Source organism: Hemiscyllium ocellatum, chromosome 22 (assembly GCF_020745735.1).
Source record: "Hemiscyllium ocellatum isolate sHemOce1 chromosome 22, sHemOce1.pat.X.cur, whole genome shotgun sequence".
In the NCBI taxonomy this organism is placed as follows: domain Eukaryota; kingdom Metazoa; phylum Chordata; class Chondrichthyes; order Orectolobiformes; family Hemiscylliidae; genus Hemiscyllium; species Hemiscyllium ocellatum.
The window spans coordinates 12,654,138-12,677,827 of record NC_083422.1 but is presented as its reverse complement, the minus strand read 5'-3'; the positions used below and the strand labels follow the sequence as shown (position 1 = coordinate 12,677,827).

The following is a 23,690-nucleotide window of genomic DNA, read 5'->3' as shown; positions in this document are numbered from 1 at the left end:
GTTCAATTGAGGCATTCAAGAGGGTGCTAGATCATTATTTGGAATGAAAGTGTGTACAAGGGGAGAAAGCAGAAGGTTGGCACCAGATAATGGTGATTATTTGAAGAGCCAGTGCAGATATGATGGGCTGACTGACCTCCTTCTAATCACTATAATAATTGTTTCCAAAATGAAATTAATTACTTTTAAATAACAGTGATGGGGAACAGTTATTCAAGAAGGGTGACCAATATCTTTTTGGGATCTAATTCAAATTTAACAACAATTCCTGCATGAGATGGAAAAAAACTGAGTAAATTGAAGCAGAAACTTTCAAATTTACTTTCTTTTTCTTTCTAGCTTTAATGAGTAATCCAGTAATAGCTTGTTTCAGTTTGATTTACTCATATCTTTAATAATCAATGAGGTAACAGTGTCTAAAATGTAATAACATTTTATACAGAATCTATACCTTGCTGCAGGTTTGCCAACATTTTTATACATATCGCTGCTTATTACCTAATGGCTCCCCATAGTTTGATCATAACCCACAATGACTATTCAGCAAGATTGCATTGCAATGATTTGTATCTAGAGGCCATTCAGTATTATACGGTTATTAATAGGAAGGCTAGAAATTGCATTAAAGGCAATGTATTTATTAATCTTCAATCTCCATTCCAGCGGAAGCATGTAATTCCGTGGTTCCTAGACTTCTGAGCTGCTATGTGGACACATTTTCTGTTTAGTTTTGATCCCCATGAGGTACCCGGCAGGAAATATCAGCTTGGAAATTGCAACCCTCAGTGCACTCATGTTAATTGAATGACATGTGCAGATTATCAAGAGGACAAGGGTAGGTTGACACTGAAATAATTTCACAGAGGCCAGTATCCCATCACCTTTATTTACATGTGGAAAGCACTTGACACTGATCTAGCTCCCCCAGAGCAAGCTCTCAGAATGAACAGGATATCAGACACTGCTACTCTTACCTGTCAGCCAGGGCTCCCTGATTAGTAACCCCAATCAGGAACTCATATTCTGTGAGATCCATCTGGCTGACCCCATTACAATCACTACGGACACAATGGGAGGAATTGGGCAATATTATGGTTTGATCAACTAATAAAAGATTTTCCTGCAAAGGTGTTTGGACCTCCTAAAAAAAAAACACAGACAGGAAAATTGATGGGAAAATATTTCCAATAGGACAAAGAGAATAATGGAAAATACAGCATCAAATGTGGCAGGTGCTGGAAATTTTAAAACAGAAACACAAAAGATTAACAATATGTGGCAGCTCAGTGGAGGTCAATCAGTGAATATTTTGAGTGTAAGATTACTCTCCGAGAAAAGCTGAAGAAGTGTCTCGAGAGAGAACATGGTAATAAATCTTGTTGGTGTGGGTCATCTCGTGGCGTATGTGACATTTTTTTCCAGGCTTGCTGCATAAGGCAATGACTCTGAAAGAGTTAATACTGGAGACTGGTTGAGCTCCACCCAATCTGATGATCCCATGAATAGTCGTGTAACAAAAAGGCAGAACCTAGAATCTTGATAATGACAGTCCTAGGTCTCCTTGTAGTTTTTGTAACAATATCTAACTGACTAATGCAACTTGTACATGATTGCTATAATGGAATAAACTATGTCCAGCTTAAGACAGCAAATTCCTGCTAAGACTCGTCAGTGCTTTTCCTCTACCATTGTAAACCAACTAGGCATTTAGACCCAGTCGGGGAAAGAGGATGATGGCAGCCAACTATCCCTTCCATGAGCAGCTCATGATTTGTATCACAGCAAACACAACACCCTTCAAAAGAAATATAATTTGTGGCATAACTTGATTACATTACGAACAGTGGTTAGCACTGCTGCCTCACAGCGCCAGGGACCTGGTTCAATTCCGGCCTCAGGTGACTGTCTGTGTGGAGTTTGCACATTCTCCTCGTGTCTGCGTGGGTTTCCTCCGGGTGCTCCGGTTTCCTCCCACAGTCCAAAGGTGTGCAAGTCAGGTGAATTGGCCATGCTAAATTGCCCATAATGCTAGGTGCATTAGTCAGAGGGAAATGGTCTGGGTGGGTTACTCTTCGGAGGGTCGGTGTGGACTGGTTGGGCCACTGAGGGAATCTAATCTAATCATAACAGTACTGTTAGGGTGGGGCTTGGGGCACAGCAGAAAGATTCCTACCTCTGAGCCAAGAGGCCTGGGTTAAAGCCCACCTACTCCAGAGGTGTGCAATAACATCTCTAAACAAGTTGACAGGAGGGAAAAACAGTGCTATCACGACATTGGAACATCTGGGACCTGAGTGAATGAGGGGACCAATGTGTATCTCATACAATTCCACTTAGGAACTGAAAAAGAAACAACAATGATTAAGAAGGAGGTTGAATTCAAGTTAAAATACATTATATTAGAACCATAAATAGAGACAAAGATAGACTGGATTAAGAGAGTAAGAAAAAGCCCAAAATTTATTCTATGAACTATGAAATTCTATGAACTATGAAATTCAAAGTATCTATCAACCTCAGACTACCATATATGCAGCAACTGATCACCCACACCTCTCTAGAGTGGCAAATTTCAAAAATTCACAATCCTTTGACTGAAGGAATGTGTCCCTATCTCAGCCTTAAATGACTGATCTCTTTCCCAAAATTGTACTCCATTTGTCACCTTATTGCCCACGTTTGTCGCCTGCCTATATCTCTGTGCTTTTTTGTTTCCTCCTCACAGCTTTCTGACCTACCTAGCTCTGTATCATCAACACGCATGAATGCATTACTCAATGACTCTTCATTTATGTCATTTATATAGTTTGTAGTGTAAACAGCTGAGACCCTAGTCAACCAACTTAGAAGGGTCCTATTTATTCCTACTTTATAGTTTCTACCTGTGAACAAATTTTTTATCCTGGCTGATAGATTTCTCCTAACTGAATGAACCTTAATTTATGTCTTAATCTTTTAAAGCACTTTGCTATCTTATCAAATACTTTTCACAAATCCAGAGTGTTTCCTTCCAAATAGCTAGACCTATGCATTGGAGAGGAATAAGTACCCATAACACAGCCCAAAATTTGGACCTTTCATTACCACAACCTTCAGCAAAATAAGGCACCTGTGAGATCAAAACACAGAAATAAAACCAATTTTTCATCCAAGGGCAACCTAGTTATCTTCGAGTGAGGAAGATTACCTCAGAGTACAATGGGACCTTTATCAGATGGGCCAATGGACCAAGGAGTGGCAGATGAAAGTTAATTTAGGTAAATATGAGGTGTTGCATTTTGGTAAGGCAAACCAGGGCAGGACTTATACTGGTAGAGCCTGGGGGAGTGTTGCTGAACAAAGAGACTTAGGGTTGCAGGTGCATCCTTATTTGAAAGTGGAGTTGCAAGTAGACAGTGTGGTGAAGAAAGTATTTGACATGGTTGCCTTCATTGATCAGAACATTGAGTATAAGAGTTGGGATGTCATGCTGCAGCTGTACAGGACATTGGTAAGGCCACTATTAGTATATTGTGTTCAATTCTGGTCGCCCTGCTATAGGAAATATATTGTTAAACTTGAGAGGCTACAGAAAAGATTTACAAAGATGTTGCAAGGACTGAAGGATTTGAATAATTGGGAGACATTAAATAGAGTGGGGCTTTTTTTTCTTGAATATTGGAGGTTTAGGGGTGACCTGATAGAGGTTTATAAAATTATGAGAGGCATGGATAGGGTGAAAACCAAGGTTTTTTTCACAGGGTAAGGGAGTCCAAAACATAAAGGCATAGGTTTAAGGTAAGAGGGGAAGGATTTAAAAAGGACCTAAGGACAGCTCATCCCATACATGCAGACGCTGGTATAATTACAAAATTTAAAAGGCATCTCAATGGGTATATGAATGGGAAGGGTTTAGAAGGATGTGGGCCAAATGCTGGCAAATGGAACTAGGTCCGATTGAGATGTCTGGTCGGGGCAGGTGAGTTGGACTAAAGGGTCTGCTTCTGTGCTTAAAAGACTCTATAACTTTCAGCCTTGTCTTAAGTGGGTCATCAAATCAGAATCTTACATTAGCGTGGTTTCCAAAGTCATTTTGGTGCATTGAACCCCTGAATACTAGATTTACCATTCTGCATGGAATGGGAAATAATCAGACCTGACAATATGTAAAAAAGGTAACTGAAAGGAGTGTCAGCATCAATAAAATAAAATAATTCATTTGGCACTTATTGGGCTGCAGGACGCATTTAATGGTGTTCTCTGCCCCTTGCTGCAAAATTCACCCACTCTCCTGTCATCCACTTTGATTGCCCCAGCCCTTTGATTTAATCTTTGCTGTAGGGTCATGCTCTGCAGCTTGCCCATCTGATTTCCCAAGCTACAAAACAGCAGGCTGTTTATCAGTGTGTGGGATATTCTGGCTACATGCCAGGTGACTGCAGCTTGAGGCCTCGCCATCAAGCTGGCTCAGATCTCTCACGAGTGACATTCGGGAAATGTTGTGATTGACCCCAACCTTGTTCCTGTAAATGAGTAACATCAAGATATTTATTAATGATGAAATATGTTTTAATTATAACAAATGCAGGTGGAAGATAGCGAAGACCAAGGTATCATACTTTTGAATAAATGAATGCTTAACTATCTATATGATAGAACAACAGCTATAACATCACCATACAGGGAAAAAAAATGGCTCCTGTTTCCACAACCGTCACCAGAGATATTGGGCTGCTTACACAGAGTAGTGGCAATCTCACACAAATTATCACTATACTCCTTTATTTTTATGCTGAGCCTTATATTCCTGACAGGAGTTTGCATTTCCAAAAAAAGCTTGGATCACAGAGCCATGCAGGAAGACCTGGCCCACTGCAGGGTAAGGGATCCCAGGTCTGGAATGGGAGAAGTGGGCTCAGGTCCAATGTGAGGGATTCAGAAAGTTGGGGGAGGGAGTGGAATGGTCAGGTGTGGACAGGGTGTGTGTGGAGTAGGGGTCATCTGGTCCGGAGCAGGAGAAGTGCACTTAGATCTGGAGAGGTGGGGAAGGGATGGTTTGTCCCTGAAATGGGAAAGAGGACAGGAGTCTGTAGTAGGGAAAAGGGATGCGGTTAGGGGAGATGGCTGTCAGATCATGAGCATGGGAAAGGGGGTGGATTTCGGATCTGATGACAGAGGATGTTTTGTCCTGGGGTTAGAGATGGGTGGTGTTGGGATTGGTAGAGGGGCTTTCAGGCATGAGAGGTTTGGGAGAGGTGCAATTGGTGTATGAGATAAATATGGAGTCGGTTGAATAGTTACACAGGAACTGGTTGAGGTTTTTAATTTTCTCGTCTTTCCTGAGTAACTATTTACTTAACTGCAGTGGCCCCCCTCAGGGCTTCCCTATTTAAACATATACTTTAGGAAAGTTCCAAGTGCAGGGTAGTTGTCAATTTCAGGGCAATTCCTTTAAAGTCTGCAGTGTTGGGGATTTGGAGGCTTGATGAACTGGCCATCAGATAGTCCTGATGAAGGGCTTTTGCCTGAAACGTCGATTTCGCTGCACTTTGGATGCTGCCTGAACTGCTGTGCTCTTCCAGCACCACTAGCCCAGAATCTGGTTTCCAGCATCTGCAGTCATTGTTTTTACAATCAGATAGTCCGGTCTCTTCTTACAAGCTCAGGTTCAGATCACAACATTTCCTCAAATGTATGTTTGCAAAATCAATGCAACTTACAGGGGGGTCCTTGTCTTCTGCTGAGACAACAGTGATGAAGCTGCCTTTGAGAGCATCTGGTGCCACCAGCCCTTTGTAGGAAGGCTCGCTAAATTCGGGTGAGTAGTCATTCATATCCTGTTAAAAAAAATTATTTGTTACATATTAAGCGGACTTATTGAAATGAATCAATACTTTCAATGTATAATTGATATGCTTAAAAAGGGACTTGATCATTTTGGTTCTGTTTCGTTCAAAATTATTTTTAACGATCTTTTATTTAGTTGATTGGTGCATGGACTGCTGAAGTTTCAGACAATCATGCAATTGATTAGCTAAGTATCTGTATCTTACTTCTTAATCAATTTTTTTTAACAATAAAATAATGAGTAGACAGCAAGGCACAAATGTTTGGCTGATTCAGCAGGTGTAAACCACTGAGATAATTCATCAGTGTGTCAGGTTAGGAAGATCAGTAAGAATATCTGATTATTGGGAGTACAAAGGTTAATAAACCTTGATAGAAAATCTAGTAAAACAATTATGATATTGAGATGATCAGTTAGTGCTGATGCGCACAAACACAACATTGATTTCCATCACAACATGGGTGTCACCATCTATCAGAAAATGTAATTACATCAGGCAAATAAATACTGTAATTTCAAGAAGCAGGTCAGAGGCTGGAAATTCTCTGGATATTCCAGTGATTCACCTCCTGATTCGCCAAAGTCTTCCTGCTGTTTGGCACAAACCAGGACTGTGATTGAATACTTACCTGCAAGGGATTTGTCAAGAGTTTCAATAATATTCAGGCAATTCTGCTCATAAGATCAGTACCCCATTCAGTCCCTCTCTATCATAATCCCATTGCGGCAGCAATGTGCAACATCAACAAGATGTGCTACAGCAACTCACCGAGGGATTTACATCAACATTTTCTAAACCAGAGACCTCAACTACTTCCAACAAAGGTAGCATGACATGGGAATACCACCACTTGTAAGTTTCTCTCGAAGTCTGGCCAGCTGCCAACTCTCCCAGGCAAAACCGTTTGGGGTTAGTTGCAGAACCCAAGATAGTAAAATACAGTGATTGAAGTATTTCTAATACTTAAAAGCATGTATTGTTAATTTAAGTATGTAATAAACTGATTGAGATTTACAGACCTCTAAAATTTTCCACTGCATCTTCGTCTATGTATGTACTGTTGTTGCTCAGAGATAGGCAACAAGAGTCATAGAGTCATACAATATGGAAACAGGCCATTTGGTCCAACTCATCCATGTCGACCAAGTTTCCCAAACTAAGCTAGCCTCACCTATCTGTGTTTGGCCCATATCCTTTGGAACATTTTTTATGTACATACCTATCAAAATGTCTTTTAACTGTTGTGACTGTACCTGCATCTATCACTTCCTCTGGCAGTTCATTCGGCATATGAACTGCCCTTCGTATAAAAAGTTGCCCTGCAGGTTTGTTTTAATTTTTTCTCCTCTCACCTTAAAAATATGTCCCCTTTTTTTGAAATCCACCACACGAGGGAAAAGACCTTTGCTATTCACCTTATCCATGCCCTTCGATGATTTTATAAATCTGTACAAGGTCATCCCTCAGCCTCCTTACACTCCAGTGAAAAAAGTCCCAGCCCATCCTAATAACTCAAAAAATCCAGTCCTGGCAACATTCTGGAATTTTTTTCTGAACCCTTTCCAATTTAATAATATCCTTCCTATAGCAGGGTGACCTGAAGCAGGTGTTCCAAAAAGTGGCATCAATGTCCTTATCAACCTCAACATGAAGTCCCAACTCCACACGCAATGGTCTGAGCAATGAAGGTAGGCATGTTAAATTCCTTCTTAACCACCCTGTGACACAACTTTAAAAGAATATGTACCTGAATCCCTAGGTTTCTCTGTCCTACAACATTACACACACTTGAAATCAAATATATCAATTGAGCCTGGTTTTTGTCCGTGAATAGCAACTTCAGCTTTGAACTGACACCACTGTAAGGCAATAATGGGTTGAATGGCCTCCCACTGTGGTGTAGCAATTCAATCATCATCTGGTGTAAAGCTCAGAGAATGAGTGAGAAAAACATATTGTGCTCTGTAGTCATGCACAAAGGCAAATGATTGGCCAGCAACAAAATGTATTCAAGGCAGTGAGGCAGTTCATTCTTTCATGAATACAAATCCATTTCATCCACGCTTCCTTCCCCCACAAACAAAAAGTATGAACAAACCTCAACAATTCATTATTATGGTTGCACTGGCTATAGTATCAATTCAGGTCCTAGTCCAGAACCACTGAAAGCCATTTCACTACTGCTAACACTGAGGCACCTCATTTTTCTATATGAAGAAAGCAATGAGAAGAGACACAGATCACATTCCTGAAGATTTCTGGTCATAGGAAAGCAGTGGAGTCAATACCGAGATGCAAAATCTAGAGCTCCATTGAATCTAAAGCTTAGGAGTTGAAAATGAGATGGATAGAGGGAATACGGGACCATGACAATCACAAGTTTCATAATGTAGTAACATAGTAACATAGCCTTGCAAAATGGAGAGATACATGGCTGATGAAATTTATTCCAGAAAAGTGTGAAACAATGTGCAGAATGAGGATAGGCAATATGAACTAAATTGTACAATTTTGAGAGGTTCATGAGCATGGAGATCAAGCGTGTGTCTCCACAAATCTTTGAAGGTGTTATGGGGGGGAGGGGCACGGTCAACTTGAGAAACTTATTTATAAAATAGCCTATTGACTTGCTTTCCAGGATACTTTTTCTCAATTCCTTTATAGAATGCTGGCAAACCATTTATTATCCATTAGGACAAAGTGTGGACTGCAGACGCCAGACAGAGTCAAAAAGGCACTGGAAATGTACAGCAGGTCAAGCAGCATCTGAGGAGCAGGAGAGTCAGTGTTTCGGGCATACTCTACAGAAAGACTTGGTTGAGTTAGGTCCTTGATGCACTGCAGTCCCTGTGGTGCAAGAGAGCATGCAATGCCTTTAGGAAAGGAGATCCTTTGCTGTATTAACGCTTCATGTGCTTATTAGAAAGCTCAGGAACTCAAAATAAAGTCACAGATTACAAATTTCAAATCATTTCATTTACTTTGATTGTTATCAGCCTTGGCTTATAGGGAGGATGAGTTTCAGATCACTACCATCAAGGCTACCAGACAACCATTACCAAATACACAATTCAGTAATATAAATCCAACATCAAACAGCTTGGGGAAGGCCAGTGATCAGAAATCAGTTGCAAATTTTGGAATGGAAACTACAATCTGATCTTGCTCAACTTCAGCAAAGTGGAAACATTTAGAAATGTTCTAAATTTTGAAGCAGTACTTCTGCAACATGTGATGTGAATTGGGGATGTGAGAAATAGAAGGCAAAACATTCAGGCTTGTGGGACAATTGGGTAGTTGGACATCAGCAGCCAACCTCGGACATTCAATGGCATCACCATTACTGAATATAACCACCGCTTTTTGACTTTCAAAGATGCTACTATAATTGTACCTCACCATCACCCTTTGATATTCAATGACATTACCATCACCAAATCTAACCATCACTTCTTGACTTTAAAAGGCATTACCATCACTGAATCTAACCATTATCCCTTGACTTTCAACATTGTTATCATTGTTGAATCTAACCATTGTCGCTTGACATTCAATGGCTTCACCATCATTGTATCTAACCATTACTCCTTGACATTCAATGTTATTATTGTTGCTGAATCTAACCATCTCCTCTTGATAGTCAATAGTGTTACCATTACTGAATTTTACCATCACCCTAACTGACAGCATAGTTAAACAAAACCCAGACTCCTGGGTTGAAAGTCTCTCCATCCTGGTACATGAGAAGAATTTGGGAAATCTATACCCTGTATCTTTAGATTAGATTACTTACAGTGTGGAAACAGGCCCTTCGGCCCAACAAGTCCACACCGACCCGCCAAAGTGCAACCCACCCATACCCCTAGCCTAACAATTCACCTGACCCACATATCTTTGGACTGTGGGAGGAAACCGGAGCACCCAGAGGGAAACTCATGCAGACACGGGGAGAACGTGCAAACTCCACACAGCCTGAGGCGGGAATTGAACCCGGGTCTCTGGCGCTGTGAGGCAGCAGTGCTAACCACTGTGCCACCGTGCCGCCTGGTGAGTTTATTTCCAAAGCTGTATCTGGTTTACAGTTTAATGCTCAGTCTAATTCACAGAGCTTATGGTTGCTGTGAAGTTAGAATAAATGCCCTAAAATAGTGCAGCAGCGGCATTTTTCTGATGTTAATGCCAAGTGGAGGAAGAGCTACTTGACAATGAATCTTGCTGACTGATAGGTCTTGATACTGGCACTAGCTACCTGACCTTCTTCAGCATAGACACCTCTAACTTAATGAGCATAAAACAGGCAGTACAGAAGGAAATATTTTCTTATTCCTGTTAATTTTGTTGTATCATTAAGAATCCAACATGTCTTCTTGATACAACTTTGTATCACAATTATAGGTAATCACAGTGCAACTTTTGCATCACCATTAAATATGTTTGCAGCAGTAGAAAAATGAAATGTAAGGTTTCAACTAAGGTTCCCAGTGCACAGTCTCAGCTAACATATAATTCAGCTTGTCACAAATGTGTAGTCTCAGCAGGCAGGACTGCAAATGTGCTGAATTGGAAAGATCATATTCTAACTCTTGGGTCACATTGTTGAGACTGTTAGTGTATTTCTTTATTTTTCTGATTTTTGATTTGGAACTGTAGTTTTATAATTGAAATATGAGCAGCAGCGAGTTTTGGAAGCGAAGAGAGATGCAGACTGATGTTTGTTTATGGGAACTGGCCTGGAAAGATAATTGCAAGTTGCTTATTTCTCTAAGAACACTGCAGAGGTTTCAGCACTGAGACATTCTGTGCTTAGTTCTGACAGCTGGTTGGATGTTGAATTAGCCAAGTAAGGGTGGATCATTACTGACCAGTGAATCACACAGAATCTTGGTAAAGGACAGTAACAAAAGCGAACGAGTTCTGACTGGGGTTTTGAAGCTGTGAGTATGCTTGATAAAGCTTCTGGACAGTACTGCTGTGATTTTTATTCCCCCTCTCTCTCTTTGCTTTTCACTGCAGTTGTTGACTTGTTGGTTCTGAAGATAAGAGAATAACCCTCTGTAAGAAGTGGCTGAATAATCCTGGAATGCTACTGGATCTGTTTGCATGAACAGGTGACTTTGGAATGCAAACAAGACCAACAGTTTATTAATCTGTGAACAACTCCATTAACCAAGGATTTCTGAATGCATGGTACCCTTCATGAAACTGTTCAACTGGCAAATTACAACTCTTTGTTTGATTTTCCTTTTAATTCTTCATTTAATTGTGCTTGTCTCTATATCTGTTGGTGCATGAGTAGGGTTCTGATTAAAGGAGATTGGGCTTAGATCATAGCTATTAAATATATTGCCTTGTTGCTTACCCATGTTCTGCTAAAGTCACATCATTAATAATACATTGTTAATGTCTGCTTAAGTCATAATATCGGTGTCTGAGATATTCTTTGTTATTCTTAAAGTCTTGTGTGATTTTGAGGGTCATTGATTTTTTTTATTTTACGAGGTAAACCAAGTGATAGGAAGGCTCATTTAATTTTGCTTATATGGTGTAACAATACAAATGTGATTTTGAAAAGAAAGGTTGCTCAAAGGCTTTATAAATAGTAACAAGTTTTCTTCTAAATGTAACCTGTCAATTTCTCAAATGAAGCATGAGGAGCAGTTTTGTCTCATGAGGGGATCTCCAGTTATTTTCAAAGTTACAAAATTCCATGTTCAGGCAAATAGAACATGGAGTTATTCTGAGACTAAGCTAATTTCAAGTAAATCTGGGCTGCTTCATTACTTGCTTGAGGATCAGTTGTCTCAAGACAATTACATTCCACTTTAAATATACTTAAGCACTTTTGAAAGTTCTCAACTTAGCCAAGGTTTGCAAAGTTCATGTTTTCAAAAGAAGCTGACATTTTCACAAATGCAAATAATTCCATTTTGAAACACAAGACAAATGATCAGTGAAGATACAGTAGCTATAATTAGAATGTGTCAATTAAACTCTGCTTCAGTCAACAGCACACCTTGACCTGAAATATTTTAGGCAAGGAACTTTTTCAGAAGGTATATATGACTTCTAATAAATTTATAGCCTCATTCCATCAGCCTTAAAAATAATAATAAATACTTGTAAGAGTCATCAGATCATAGAGATGTACAGCATGGAAACAGACTCTTCAGTTCAATTCGTCCATGCCAACCAGATACCCTAACCTAATCTAGTCCCATTTGCTAACCCTCTTTATTCATACATCCATTCAGGTGCCTTTTAAATGTTCTATTGTACTAGCCTCCACCACTTCCTCTGGCTGCTCATTCCATACACATGCTACCCTCTGCATGAAAAAGTTGTCCCATAGGTCTCTTTTAAATTTTTCCCCTCTTATCCAAAACCTGTGCTCTCTAGTTCTAGACTCCCCACCCCAGAGAAAAGACTTTGTTTATTTATCCTATCCATGCCCCTCATGATCTTAGGTTACTCTTCAGTCTTGATGCTCCATGGAAACCAGCCCCAGCCTGTTCAGCCTCTCCCTATAGCTCAAATCCTCCAACCCTGGCAACATCTTTGTAAATATTTTCTGAACCCTTTCACAACATCATTCCGATAGTGCACACAATATTCCAGAAGTTGCCTAACCAATATCTTGCACAGCCGCAACATAACCTCTCATTTCCCATACTCGATGCTCTGACCAATAAGGGCAAGCATACCAAACACCATCTTCACTTTCCTGTCTACCAGTGACTCCACTTTCAAGGAACTAAGAACCTGCACTCCAAAGTCTTTTTGCCTTCAGATGTATTTTTCTACCAAGGGTTTTGGCAGACAATCCTTTATGGATGCAAATAGAATGTACTTATCTTTCAAATTATTTCTCAGTTATATTGAATATACAGTGTATAGAAAAGGCTATTTAAAAAAGTGTGAAGTTAAAGGAACACCCTGCTAATGCAGTTTTGTAGCATTATCACATCTGTTCTGAATTCTATTGCACCACCTAAAAAGTGCAAATTGATTTATTCCTCAGTTGCTGAAGATAAAATTGCACATGTCTTGGTCTACAGCCAAACCTTGATCAAAATACATTTTAATAAGACTCATGTGTAGCCTGTTTGGAATCCCTACTGATTTATTGCCAGTTGCCTTCTTCCCACCCCTCAACACAACAGAGTATGTGTTGAACTAATAACCTGGTACCATCTGTTGCATACATAGTACTCCTTTGAGACCAAGGTGTGGTATTAGTGTTAAGAGATACTAAACTTTTTTAAAATAAATGCAATCTTGCTTAACTTGATGTACCTCAAGTTAAAACATATTTGAAACTCATCAGACCTTAGAATCGATCATCATTTGTACAATCATATAAAATGCGTGATATTAAGTTGGCAGCTTTCTCTTCATGGCAAAAGGAAAAACTACAAATGCTGGAGATTTTGCTGCTCCTCAGATGCTGTCTGACCTGCTGTGCTTTTCCAGCACCACACTCTCAGCTCTCTCTTCATCTTTAATTTCACTGAAGTTATGTTCCTTTGCTATAGGTCAGAACTGACCTGGATGTCTGCTGCGGCTCACTGGTAGCTGCCTTGCCTCAGAGTCACACATTTGCGTGTTCAGTCCACTCCAGAATCAGGTGCACTTCTCTGTAGTGCAGTACCTTTGAGAACACTGATGTGATGGAAGTGCCATCTTTCAAATTCCATCTGCCTTCTCAGGGGCTTTCAAAAGATTCCAGGCACTCTTTGGCAGGAGATTAAGAAAGTCTCTCCGGTGACGTCTCTTACAACAGCACTCAACCAGCCTGTCTCGTCTTTGTCACAACGTGCAAAAATCGATGGCTGCATTTCTTATATTACAGCAACCACACTTGAAGAATGCACTTCAAGAATGGCCATTAAGCGCTTTGAATCATAATCATGCTATGAGAATACAATGTACAAGTGCCTGTTTTCTTTCTCATGTACGAATGCTGAAATATCTGAAATAGAAATCTAGACTTTGATCCAAACTCAAATGTCAAGTACCAGTGGAAGTAGCAATATCAGTTACAGTACAAATTCACTGAATCTAACATTGTCCCTTTCTAATCCCTATGAAGTTAAATTCATTATGACAAAGTCTAAATAAATATGTCAGTTTGTCCTTGCTGAATGAGTACTGCAGTATTTTAAGAAATATACGTCAGCAATCATTAATTTATCCAGATTCTGTGCTATGGCATAGAATATCAAAACAGTCTAACAATAAGTGAGGAATTAATGTGTCCTGTGTCATTGCTGTTAACTTTAGAGGAAGGTCACCATTTAACTAAACTCACACAGCTAATCAGTATTCTCAACATCTTTTTATGCTTTATGTAGACAGAAAATATAGAGCAGATTCTTTTTCACTGGCCTTTAAAATACAATACATTTTTAATGTAATTCCATCCACTGCCTATTATTATAATCCAAGTAGATAACTTGCTATTTGAAGGCATTACATAAGTTTGGAAAGATTACATGAAAGTAAGCCAACACTCAAGAGAATCATATATCTGTTTCAATTAGCTCAACTGACAATATTCGAGAAGATTTATCTGGTCAATATAAATTTAATAGTTCTGTAATTTGCTTATTTAATTCAGCTAAAAATAAATCAATTTAGAAAAGCTATGCAATTTTCAAAATTTCACTAGAGCAGGCTTTCACAGGGTAAAAAGCTATTGCTAAATTACATCAATGATTAAATGATGTTATATTATAAATGTTACCAGCCATATGATGGAGCCTAGAATGACAGATGGAAGGCTTTCTCAGTAGTCTGTAAGAATCCTGCATAAAATGACATTGGACAGATTCAGAGTACTTGTGTAGTGTCACAGTGTAAAGGGCCCAGAAACCTGAACAAATTGATGTCAAGTTGACATGTTCAGACCAAGAAGCTGTTGGGTAGCTGGTGCAGGAGGCTAATAAAGGATCATGTTTTCTTGATATTGGATTATGAAATACCAAGTGATAACAGATCACCTTGATTTCCATGGAATCGTACTGATTACGTTTAAGTAAACCAACGTAAGATTGAAATTGTTTCTTCACTCAGCAAAATTCATTCGTAGGTCTTTCTTGAGCACAAAAATAAAGTAACTCCATTCATTATTACATATATCATAAATAATGATTAATTTGCATGCATTTCTCTGAAACTGTAAATTTCTCTAGCTTTCAGGCAAGTGCAATAAGTTGTCAGGTTTATATTTTAGATTAGATTACTTACAGTGTGGAAACAGGCCCTTCGGCCCAACAAGTGCACACCGACCCGCCGAAGCGCAACCCACCCATACCCCTACATTTACCCCTTACCTAACACTACGGGCAATTTAGCATGGCCAATTCACCTGACCCGCACATCTTTGGATTGTGGGAGGAAACCTGAGCACCCGGAGGAAACCCACGCAGTCACGGGGAGAACGTGCAAACTCCACACAGTCAGTCGCCTGAGGAGGGAATTGAACCCGGGTCTCAGGCGCTGTGAGGCAGCAGTGCTAACCACTGTGAAACAATAATAATAATGACAACAATTAATCTGAACACTTCCGGGTATGTTTTATGAATATTGAGTGGATATCTACAATATTCTCACACTTTTCTATGTAGTTAAATGCCGAGTGTCTTGGGCAGATATAAAAATAAAGCAGATTCTGAAGGTGCAGAGTGACTGGTAGTGCAACTTTTTCATCTTCACATTTATCATTGCATTTGTGGCTGTTGGAAGTTCCTGTTGATTTACACTTTAATAAAAGTGAGTGCTGATAGTCTTCACTGCTTTTTTTCTATGGAGAGATCCAGTTTAAAGCATTTCACTGAACAGGATAATGAATATATATGAATAATGAATAACTGAATTGAAATGGATAACTGAACAATGTTAATCAAATATTGATTGCACCACCATATAATTTCTGTTTTTCAATAAAATATCAAAGTCTTTACAGATGAAACATCTGATTGTGCAATATGCTTAATAGTCCCAATCTGAATTCAGTGGTTTATTTGAATCATAAAACCTTGTCACACAGATGGAGGCTCTATGCTCCATTGATATTTTAAAAATATTTTGTCAGGTCTTGGTTTTTATGAGATGAGAAAGAATGTGCACTGGATTCATGTTGACAGAAATTGTGACTGAGTAGTGATGGTAAACTCTATGTGAACCTTCAATAGTGGGCAGTTTTTCAACTGATCAAAACTGTGTTATTCAATAATGTCACCTAGCAGCAGGAGTTTGAAAGTCTGGGCATCTGACTCGTCAGTCTGGATTTCTCTATCGATAGTCAAGTTAATTGGTATTTGAAGTATTTGCTGCAGTGAGATTGCTCTTGGATCAAAAATATTGCACTTTTATGACTGTAATTGTCTTTATGTTATTACTTCAAATCTTTTCCCTGTCCTTGTTACTTCCTTTCGACATATGTTCCAATCTTCCCCCCTACCACCTTCAGTGGTCATGAATTACACCCTTTGTAACAGTCACTGAACAAATTTCAGACATGTTCTTTTCCTGGCAACATACAATTTTAAAAACAATACTCAGCTTTTTGGAGCATTTGCTAGACTTTATAAAAGCAGCTATTAAGCACCAGGCACAAACATGCTGAAATCGGCATGCTAGACAGAAATGAGGGAGAAAGTGAGGTCTGCAGATACTGAAGATCAGAATTGAAGAGTGTGGTGCTGGAAAAGCACAGTCAGTCAAGCAGCATCCAGGAGCAGGAGAATCGATGTTTCGAGCATAAGCCCTTCATCAGCGCTCGAAATGATGATTCTCCTGCTCCTCGGTTGCTGCCTGACTGGCTGTACTTTTCCAGCACCACACACTTTGACACTAGAAATGTGGGAAATAAAGGTGGAACACATTGGGACAGAATGGGAAAGTTGTAGTTGGTTAGAATTAGTGTGCAGTAGACTTTGGTACAAACAACTTTGTGAGGCGTGTGAGAGAATTGATGGAAAATTTGAAGATAGCCAAATACTATTTGGCAAATAATGTTTAAATAAGAAGGAAAAATTTATACAGTACTTTCCATGACTAGTGGATATCTCAAATGTTTTATAGTCAATAAAGTACTTTTTGAAGTGTAGTCACTTGGAATGTAACTTACAAACATGGACTGACAATGCAGGTGGGCAGGTCATATGTCAAACAATATATACACTCTACTGGGAAAAAAAAATCAATGACAATGTAGTAAAAGAATGGGAGCTTTAGCGGCTGAATATCCATGATTGATGCTGTGAATACATAACTAAGTCAGATGGGTTAGAATGATGCATTCACATGGGCAGTTCACGATGAAGGAAAGCAAACAGTTTTGTCCTTATACCAGAAAACGTTCAATTTTTTTGGGTATGGGGGCACTGAGAGAGAGGTAGCTAACTATAAATATTACATCCTGTTCAAAGAATGGAAGAGGGATGAACTGGCTAAGTAACAGCTAATGAGAAGATAACTATAAGAAGTTTGTCAAAAAAAATATTTTTGCTTGGTGAACTAAAGGACAGTCAGCCTGTTAGTCTGTAACCAATCAGGGGTTTTTGCTGAAGCAATATTGAGGGTGAGTGCAGTCAATGGTGTTGTCAAGATCTTTCAAGAGACATTTGATAAAGTACAACATGAAAAACAACCCCAGAAATAGAGGTATATGGAATTAAAAATTTGGTGAAACAACTTGGGTATATAACTGGCCTGGTAAAAGGACATAAAAATAATGGAGAGCAGATGTTTATCAGCATAGAGAGACAGGCATAGTAGGATTCCCATAGGTCAGTATTCGGGAATGTGTTTAGCGTTCCATATGTACATAAGCTGTACTTGTTTATAGGAGATACAAGTTCAGTTTGTGGATTTTATCCACCTGTATACCATAATAAATAGTGGAGAGCATATTGGAGGACTTCAGGAGTACTTAGATAAGTTGGAAAGTACCAAATACCAGAACCAGTTTAGTGAGGAAAAGTTTGAAGTGATGCGCTTTGGGAGAACAACACAGAAAGTAGTTATAACCTAAATGCAAGAGGAAAGGGATCTGTGGAAATATATTCACAGATCTTTGAGGTGGCGGGGCAAATTTTTAAGGCAATTATAAAAGAATCTCTGGTTGAATGTTGTGACCCATGTCAGTGCAATTTCAGCATTCTGGAGGAATGCATAGCAATGTGGGAAGAAGACAATGACATTCTCATTTCCATCAGTGTGAGCTCCTCCATCTTCTCTCTGATACACTACATTCATTCGATCTCTGTTAATGTACCCACCTCTCACTCATCCTCATACCCTACCACACTCAATTTGACCTGCAACATGTGCCCTTACTCACCCCAACCACCAGCATCACTAAGCCAGCAAGTCTTTTATGCTGCCTACTCACACTGAGGACACCTCTCTTTCTGCAACAAAGACTGTGACACTTCCTTTTATCTTCCTTCATTCCTGCCTCTCTCTCATTCCAGGAGGAAAACAGCCCAGAATAGGGCAGAAGGAGTCAGGGCAGGTAGTGAGCCGCCTGACATTTGGCTTTTCACCCCTGATGAGGAGAAGATCTACCCCTTGCAGAAATATTTGGATCACCTATAAATATGGATGAGGTGCCAAATACTGGAGAGTGGCTAATATTGTGCCTTTGTTTAAGAAAGGATGTAAGGAGAAATTGGGGAACTATAGTCCTGTGAGTCTAATGTTGATAGTGGGTATGTTGTGGGAAGTGATACTGAAAAATAGGATTTATATGCATTTGGACAGGCAAAGAATGATTAAAGGATAGTCAGCATTTTTTTTTGAGAGACAAATTCTACTTCACATGCTTGGTAGGGTTTTTTTTGAGGGAGTAACCAAGAAGATTGATGATGGCAGAGTGATAGCCGTTGTTTACTGTTTTCATGTTGTGACTCTATAAGCCTAAGTGGCTGACTCACTGCGTCTAAGCCCCTGGACTGGTATCGGAGGCTGCCCTTGATTTATTGTGCTGGAACCTGCTGACAGGAGGCCATCTCACTTGACTGTGGTTAGGTGGCAATCACGTCAATCTTCTGGCTTTGTCTCTGTGCTAAATGTCATGTCATTACAGCAGTACTGTGAGAATGATCTCTCCAGCTGATGGGAAGGGTGCAAAAAAAAAGCAAGACAAGGCATGGACATTATAGCATTCAGGTAGGCTCAAAGTGAGTGAGTGTTCATGGAACAGCTCAAGTTGTAGCCTGGTCCAATCCTTGAGCTGGATGCATGTTCCTGAGCAGAAAATATCACTTGAAGCATTATTACAAATGCCTTTGTGCTTTCAGGTACAGCAGTGAAGTGCAGAAGTGTCCTGTAGTGTATCATGAGGGTTCTTAGAGTAACATGGAAGATGCTAAAGTCCATGCAGATGGGGTACATGTACACAGAGCCCATGAAGCATATCCTTAGGTGTATGTGCCTGGTATCCAATATGGAGGCACTTCACAGGGGTATGCTTTCCACATTGAGAATTCCTGGCATCCAGTTTGCTCATTGTAGTTGGTGGGATAGAATGCTATATATTAGTAAGACAAGACCTGCAATCTAAATAGTGGTTAACAATATTAATTACCCTTAATATGCAACTTGTGGCTGCCTGGCAAGATTCCTGCTTTGACCCCTGGAACTTAGTTAAAAGATTCAGTTATAGTTTCCAATGTCAAGATAGGCTTTGCCAGACCTCTTCCATTATTCTGTCACATTTCTCACGATACCACATGTCATTCAGGCTTATGCCCACCGTTATTATTCACCCTTCGAAGAGTGTTTACGTCTAGTCCATTCAATTTATAGCATCTACACTACACATCAGTCCCTTGCAATAACCAAAATGGAACCTGTTAAAACTCATCCATGAGTCTGAATATTCCTGCTATTTAACCCAGGGAGCTCAGTTTCCTGCTTGCATAAATCTGCCTAAGAATTTGCCTGGATTTTTAAAATGCGATTTTTCATTCTCCAAAATTATTATAGGCTCCATGTGGTTGGGGGTGTGGATGTATTGTGAAACATTTCACATGATAATTATCAGACTGGATTGTCAAGCATGCTCTTTACCTGTCCCCTCTGTCTATGGGTTGTTCTGCTATAATGCGCGTTTCGTTAATGCAAATTTGCTATAACACGATCGACGAACTGGGTACATGGTTTCTATAGCACCTTCTTTTAAAGTGTGTATTGGTTATAACATGATTTCAGCCTGGTGCTGCTATTATAGGATTTTCTTATAACACGGGATTGCACAAGAATGGAACTACAACATCATAGCGGAATCGACTGTGCACGAGGTTTAAACAAAATGATAATACCATCAATTTCTGCCATCAAGCACTACCCAGATTTTGTTTGTTGTTTGTTTATATTGTCTACTAGATCATTACAGATCATAAAACCACAGGTGCTTGGGAAAGCAGCTCAGATAGTTGTGATTATAATATGATTATACAGCAGTAAATCTATTTCATTCTATTTCCATCATTTCAATCAGGAGTCATAATTTTATTACTACACAATTCATTTTAAGCATAGATTTTGTACCTCAGCTGCTTTGACTGAGCAAATGAATCTAAATAGACTGGGTTCCAGGTGCCATTTCTACATCTCTACATTTAGATTACAAAGCACCTTCTCATTGACAGCTGTACAACTGTGGCTACCATCTAACCACGCAATTATTTAACCCAGGGGATTAACAGCAGATTAATGATCTGAATGGGGTGTCCCTTGTGTATGATTCTCCAATCTTTTAGCAGATTGACAAAGAAAAAAAATCTAATGAGAGAGGCCAGATACAAAGAGTGAGGCGGCTTTATTTTACTATTATACTTACAGGGCCAGATTCCATTAAGTTCCAAGCACGACCTAATTTTGCATAATGCCTCAATACGGGAAAAGAAACCAGAATAGCCAGCACACTCAATTTTCTTTTCTAACTAGTTGTGAATAAGTTGCAGAAATAGTTTAATGACTGATAAAGCTGAAGAAATCCAAAGGCAGACAATGCAAATGTGTTTGGTTAAAACAAAAGTGTTCAGGAAAGAATTCTAGAATTAGATTAACTTAAATTTTGTGAGGCATTCCATTTTGGTGTAAAGCTGGGAATGGATGAATTAAGTTTAAATCTGTGGAAATGGTTTGTTTCTGTAATTGTAATTTCCAGTTTATTTCGAGTACATTTGTATATCTCATAAGAAAAGTGATTTCGCAACAGGCAGTAAATGGAAATCGAAAAATGAAGTTAATATAATTACAAGATGTCAGATATCTATAGCACCAGGAAACTTACATATTCACATTGACGTGTGTAATTTAATGAAAAGCTATCTCAACTATTGAATTTGAGAAAATGGCATGCTTTGGAAACAAGTTAATAAAGGAATTCAATATGACAATAAGTGTGCCTCTTGCAGATAATAATCTCAGTATTAATACTTGGTTTCTGTAAATAAACCTAGCTATAATCTATGTAACCACCTTCCCAGATTTTGAACTTCCAATTTATTTGTCTCTGAAAGCAGGACCACTTACTAGGACTCAGCCCTTCCAACTTTGATATTGTTTTTGTATCAGAAAATATGATGTTCTCAACATCAAAATGCATTGGAATGTGTTAAAATGTGTGTTCTTGGTTGAACGATGTATGTGCAGTATTAGAATGAATATGCTCTATTAATATTCATAAAGTTAGTACTTGTGTATCCCATATTAAAATATGCATGTTTATTATTAAAACCAATTGTATTAAAATTAGTATACCTAATATTATTACTGTGTATAAAATTATAGGCTGTTAAATTAACATCCATAATATCAGCATTTAATACCCTACGATTTATGTATTTAGTATCAATATGGTTGATACTAATATCTCACTTCATGCTATAGTATTAGTATCAACCATATTCATAAACTATATTCATACTAGTTTGCTTAATATTAAAATATTTGTTGTGAATATTAAGTCCTTGATACAATTGGTGTGCTCAGTATCAAAACTCTGCGTAATGTTGTACCCAATATTATTTATGTACAAATATGAATAATGTATTTGATATTGTGCAAATGTATTTAATTTCTATATATTCAAGTCTGAGTTAAAAATAATTTGAACACTGCCTCGATATTTGCTGATTTTTAATATTAAACAACTCAATTTTGTCAAGAAAGTTAGTATAGGCTGAATACATACTTGCATTTGCTATGAAAAATGATTTGTCTGAAAGGTATTTTTTTCGCAAGGATGGAATGCTGACTTTTAAATATGAATTTGTATATATTCTGTGATATTGGTCATGGATGGACAGCAAATTTATTTGAGCACTATGTTATATATCAGTGACAGGGGATAAAAGATTAGCCTGGATTGTGGATAAATAACAGCAAGTTAAAGACAAGTGCTATTAATATTGTATGAAAAGCCGAGCATTTTGTGGTGAGGAAAATATGTGGTGGGAGTTGCAAATTGCCAATAATTGCTGGACTATTTGCGTCACTCTGCTGTTAGCCTCATTAAAACCAAAACTCACCCTGACTGCAGAGAAACTGCTCGAAACACACCTTAAATACAAATTAAGTTCACTGCAATAAGTTCAGATGCCAAGTTGGAGTGGCAAAACTATTACTACCAAAAATATTTTATGCCATGACAATGCTATGCAAACATAGAATCTGACCTTCAGATCATTCCTAGAGGATTTACTCTATCACTTTTCTTACTTTTGCTTTCTAACTCTTCTATCTCTAATAATTCACCCTTTTGTCATGGATTTAAATGTCGCAAGGAGGCAATGATAGATCCTTGGATATCACCAAAAGAAAAGGAGAGAAGTGCTGCTTTTATTTAATGACAACATTGCAGTATTAGAGAAAGATGGTATTTCAGAGAATTTAAAGATAGAATTGACTTGGCAACAGCCAAAGAATAAAAAGGAGACAATGACATTGTTCAGTGTAATATATTGACAACCAGTTAGTAAGATGGATGTAGAGGAACAAATCTACAAGGAAAGCACAGTGAGGTGTAAAATATCACAGAATAGTTATAGTCAGGAATTTTGATTGCCCAAATATTGACTTGGATCATTGTATTATAAAGAGCAGGGGGCAGCAAGTGTTCTTAGACATGTTCAGGAAAATTTCCTACAGCAGTATATGTCCAGTGCAACAGGAAAGGAAAGTGCTGCTAGATCGGGTCTTGGAAAGGAGATTGGATAAGTAGATCAATTGACAACTGGGAAGCATTTAGAAGCCATTGATCTTTATATCATAAGGTTCACAATGATAGTAGAAAACAACATTAGTGTAATTCGGGATTGATCAATCAACAGGTGGAGAGTAGACTTCAGTGGGGCAAAAACAAACCTGGGCCGGATAGATGGAGTCAAAGGCTGCTGGGAAAAATGCTTGCCTAAACAATGGACTACATTCAAAAAGGAGATGGTTTGCACACAGTGTAGGTATATTCCCTCAAAATGGAAAGGTAGGATAAACAAAGTCAGAACTCCTTGGATGACAAACAAGATTGAAATTATGGTAAAGAAAAAAATGTCAGCTTGTGAAAGGTTTCAGGTAGTAATTGCAATTAACAACAAAATGGAATTCAGAAGGGAGGTGAAAATAAAAATGTGAGGGCAAGAGGGCTTATGAAAAAAAAAGACTGGAAGCTAACATAAAAGGAAATCCCAAAACCTTCTGCAAGCACCTCAATAGTAAAAGGGTGGTGCAAGATGCAGTAGGGCCGGAGTGGGACCAAAAAGGAGATTTACATTTAAGTCAAGAAGCATGACTGAGGATTTAAATGAATATTTTTTATCCAGTCTTTACCTGTTGCCCAGGACATTA

At 38.7% G+C, this 23,690-nt stretch overlaps 1 protein-coding gene across 1 annotated transcript in view; it reads right to left on the bottom strand.

Moving 5' to 3' along the window:
- The window catches only part of pcdh15b (protocadherin-related 15b), a 642,771-nt gene that overhangs the window by 180,797 nt on the left and 438,284 nt on the right, over positions 1-23,690 (bottom strand). Inside the window, exon 21 of the mRNA XM_060841768.1 lies at positions 5,700-5,816. Coding sequence (XP_060697751.1) covers positions 5,700-5,816 — 117 coding nt within the window. The remainder of the gene's footprint in view (positions 1-5,699; positions 5,817-23,690) is intronic.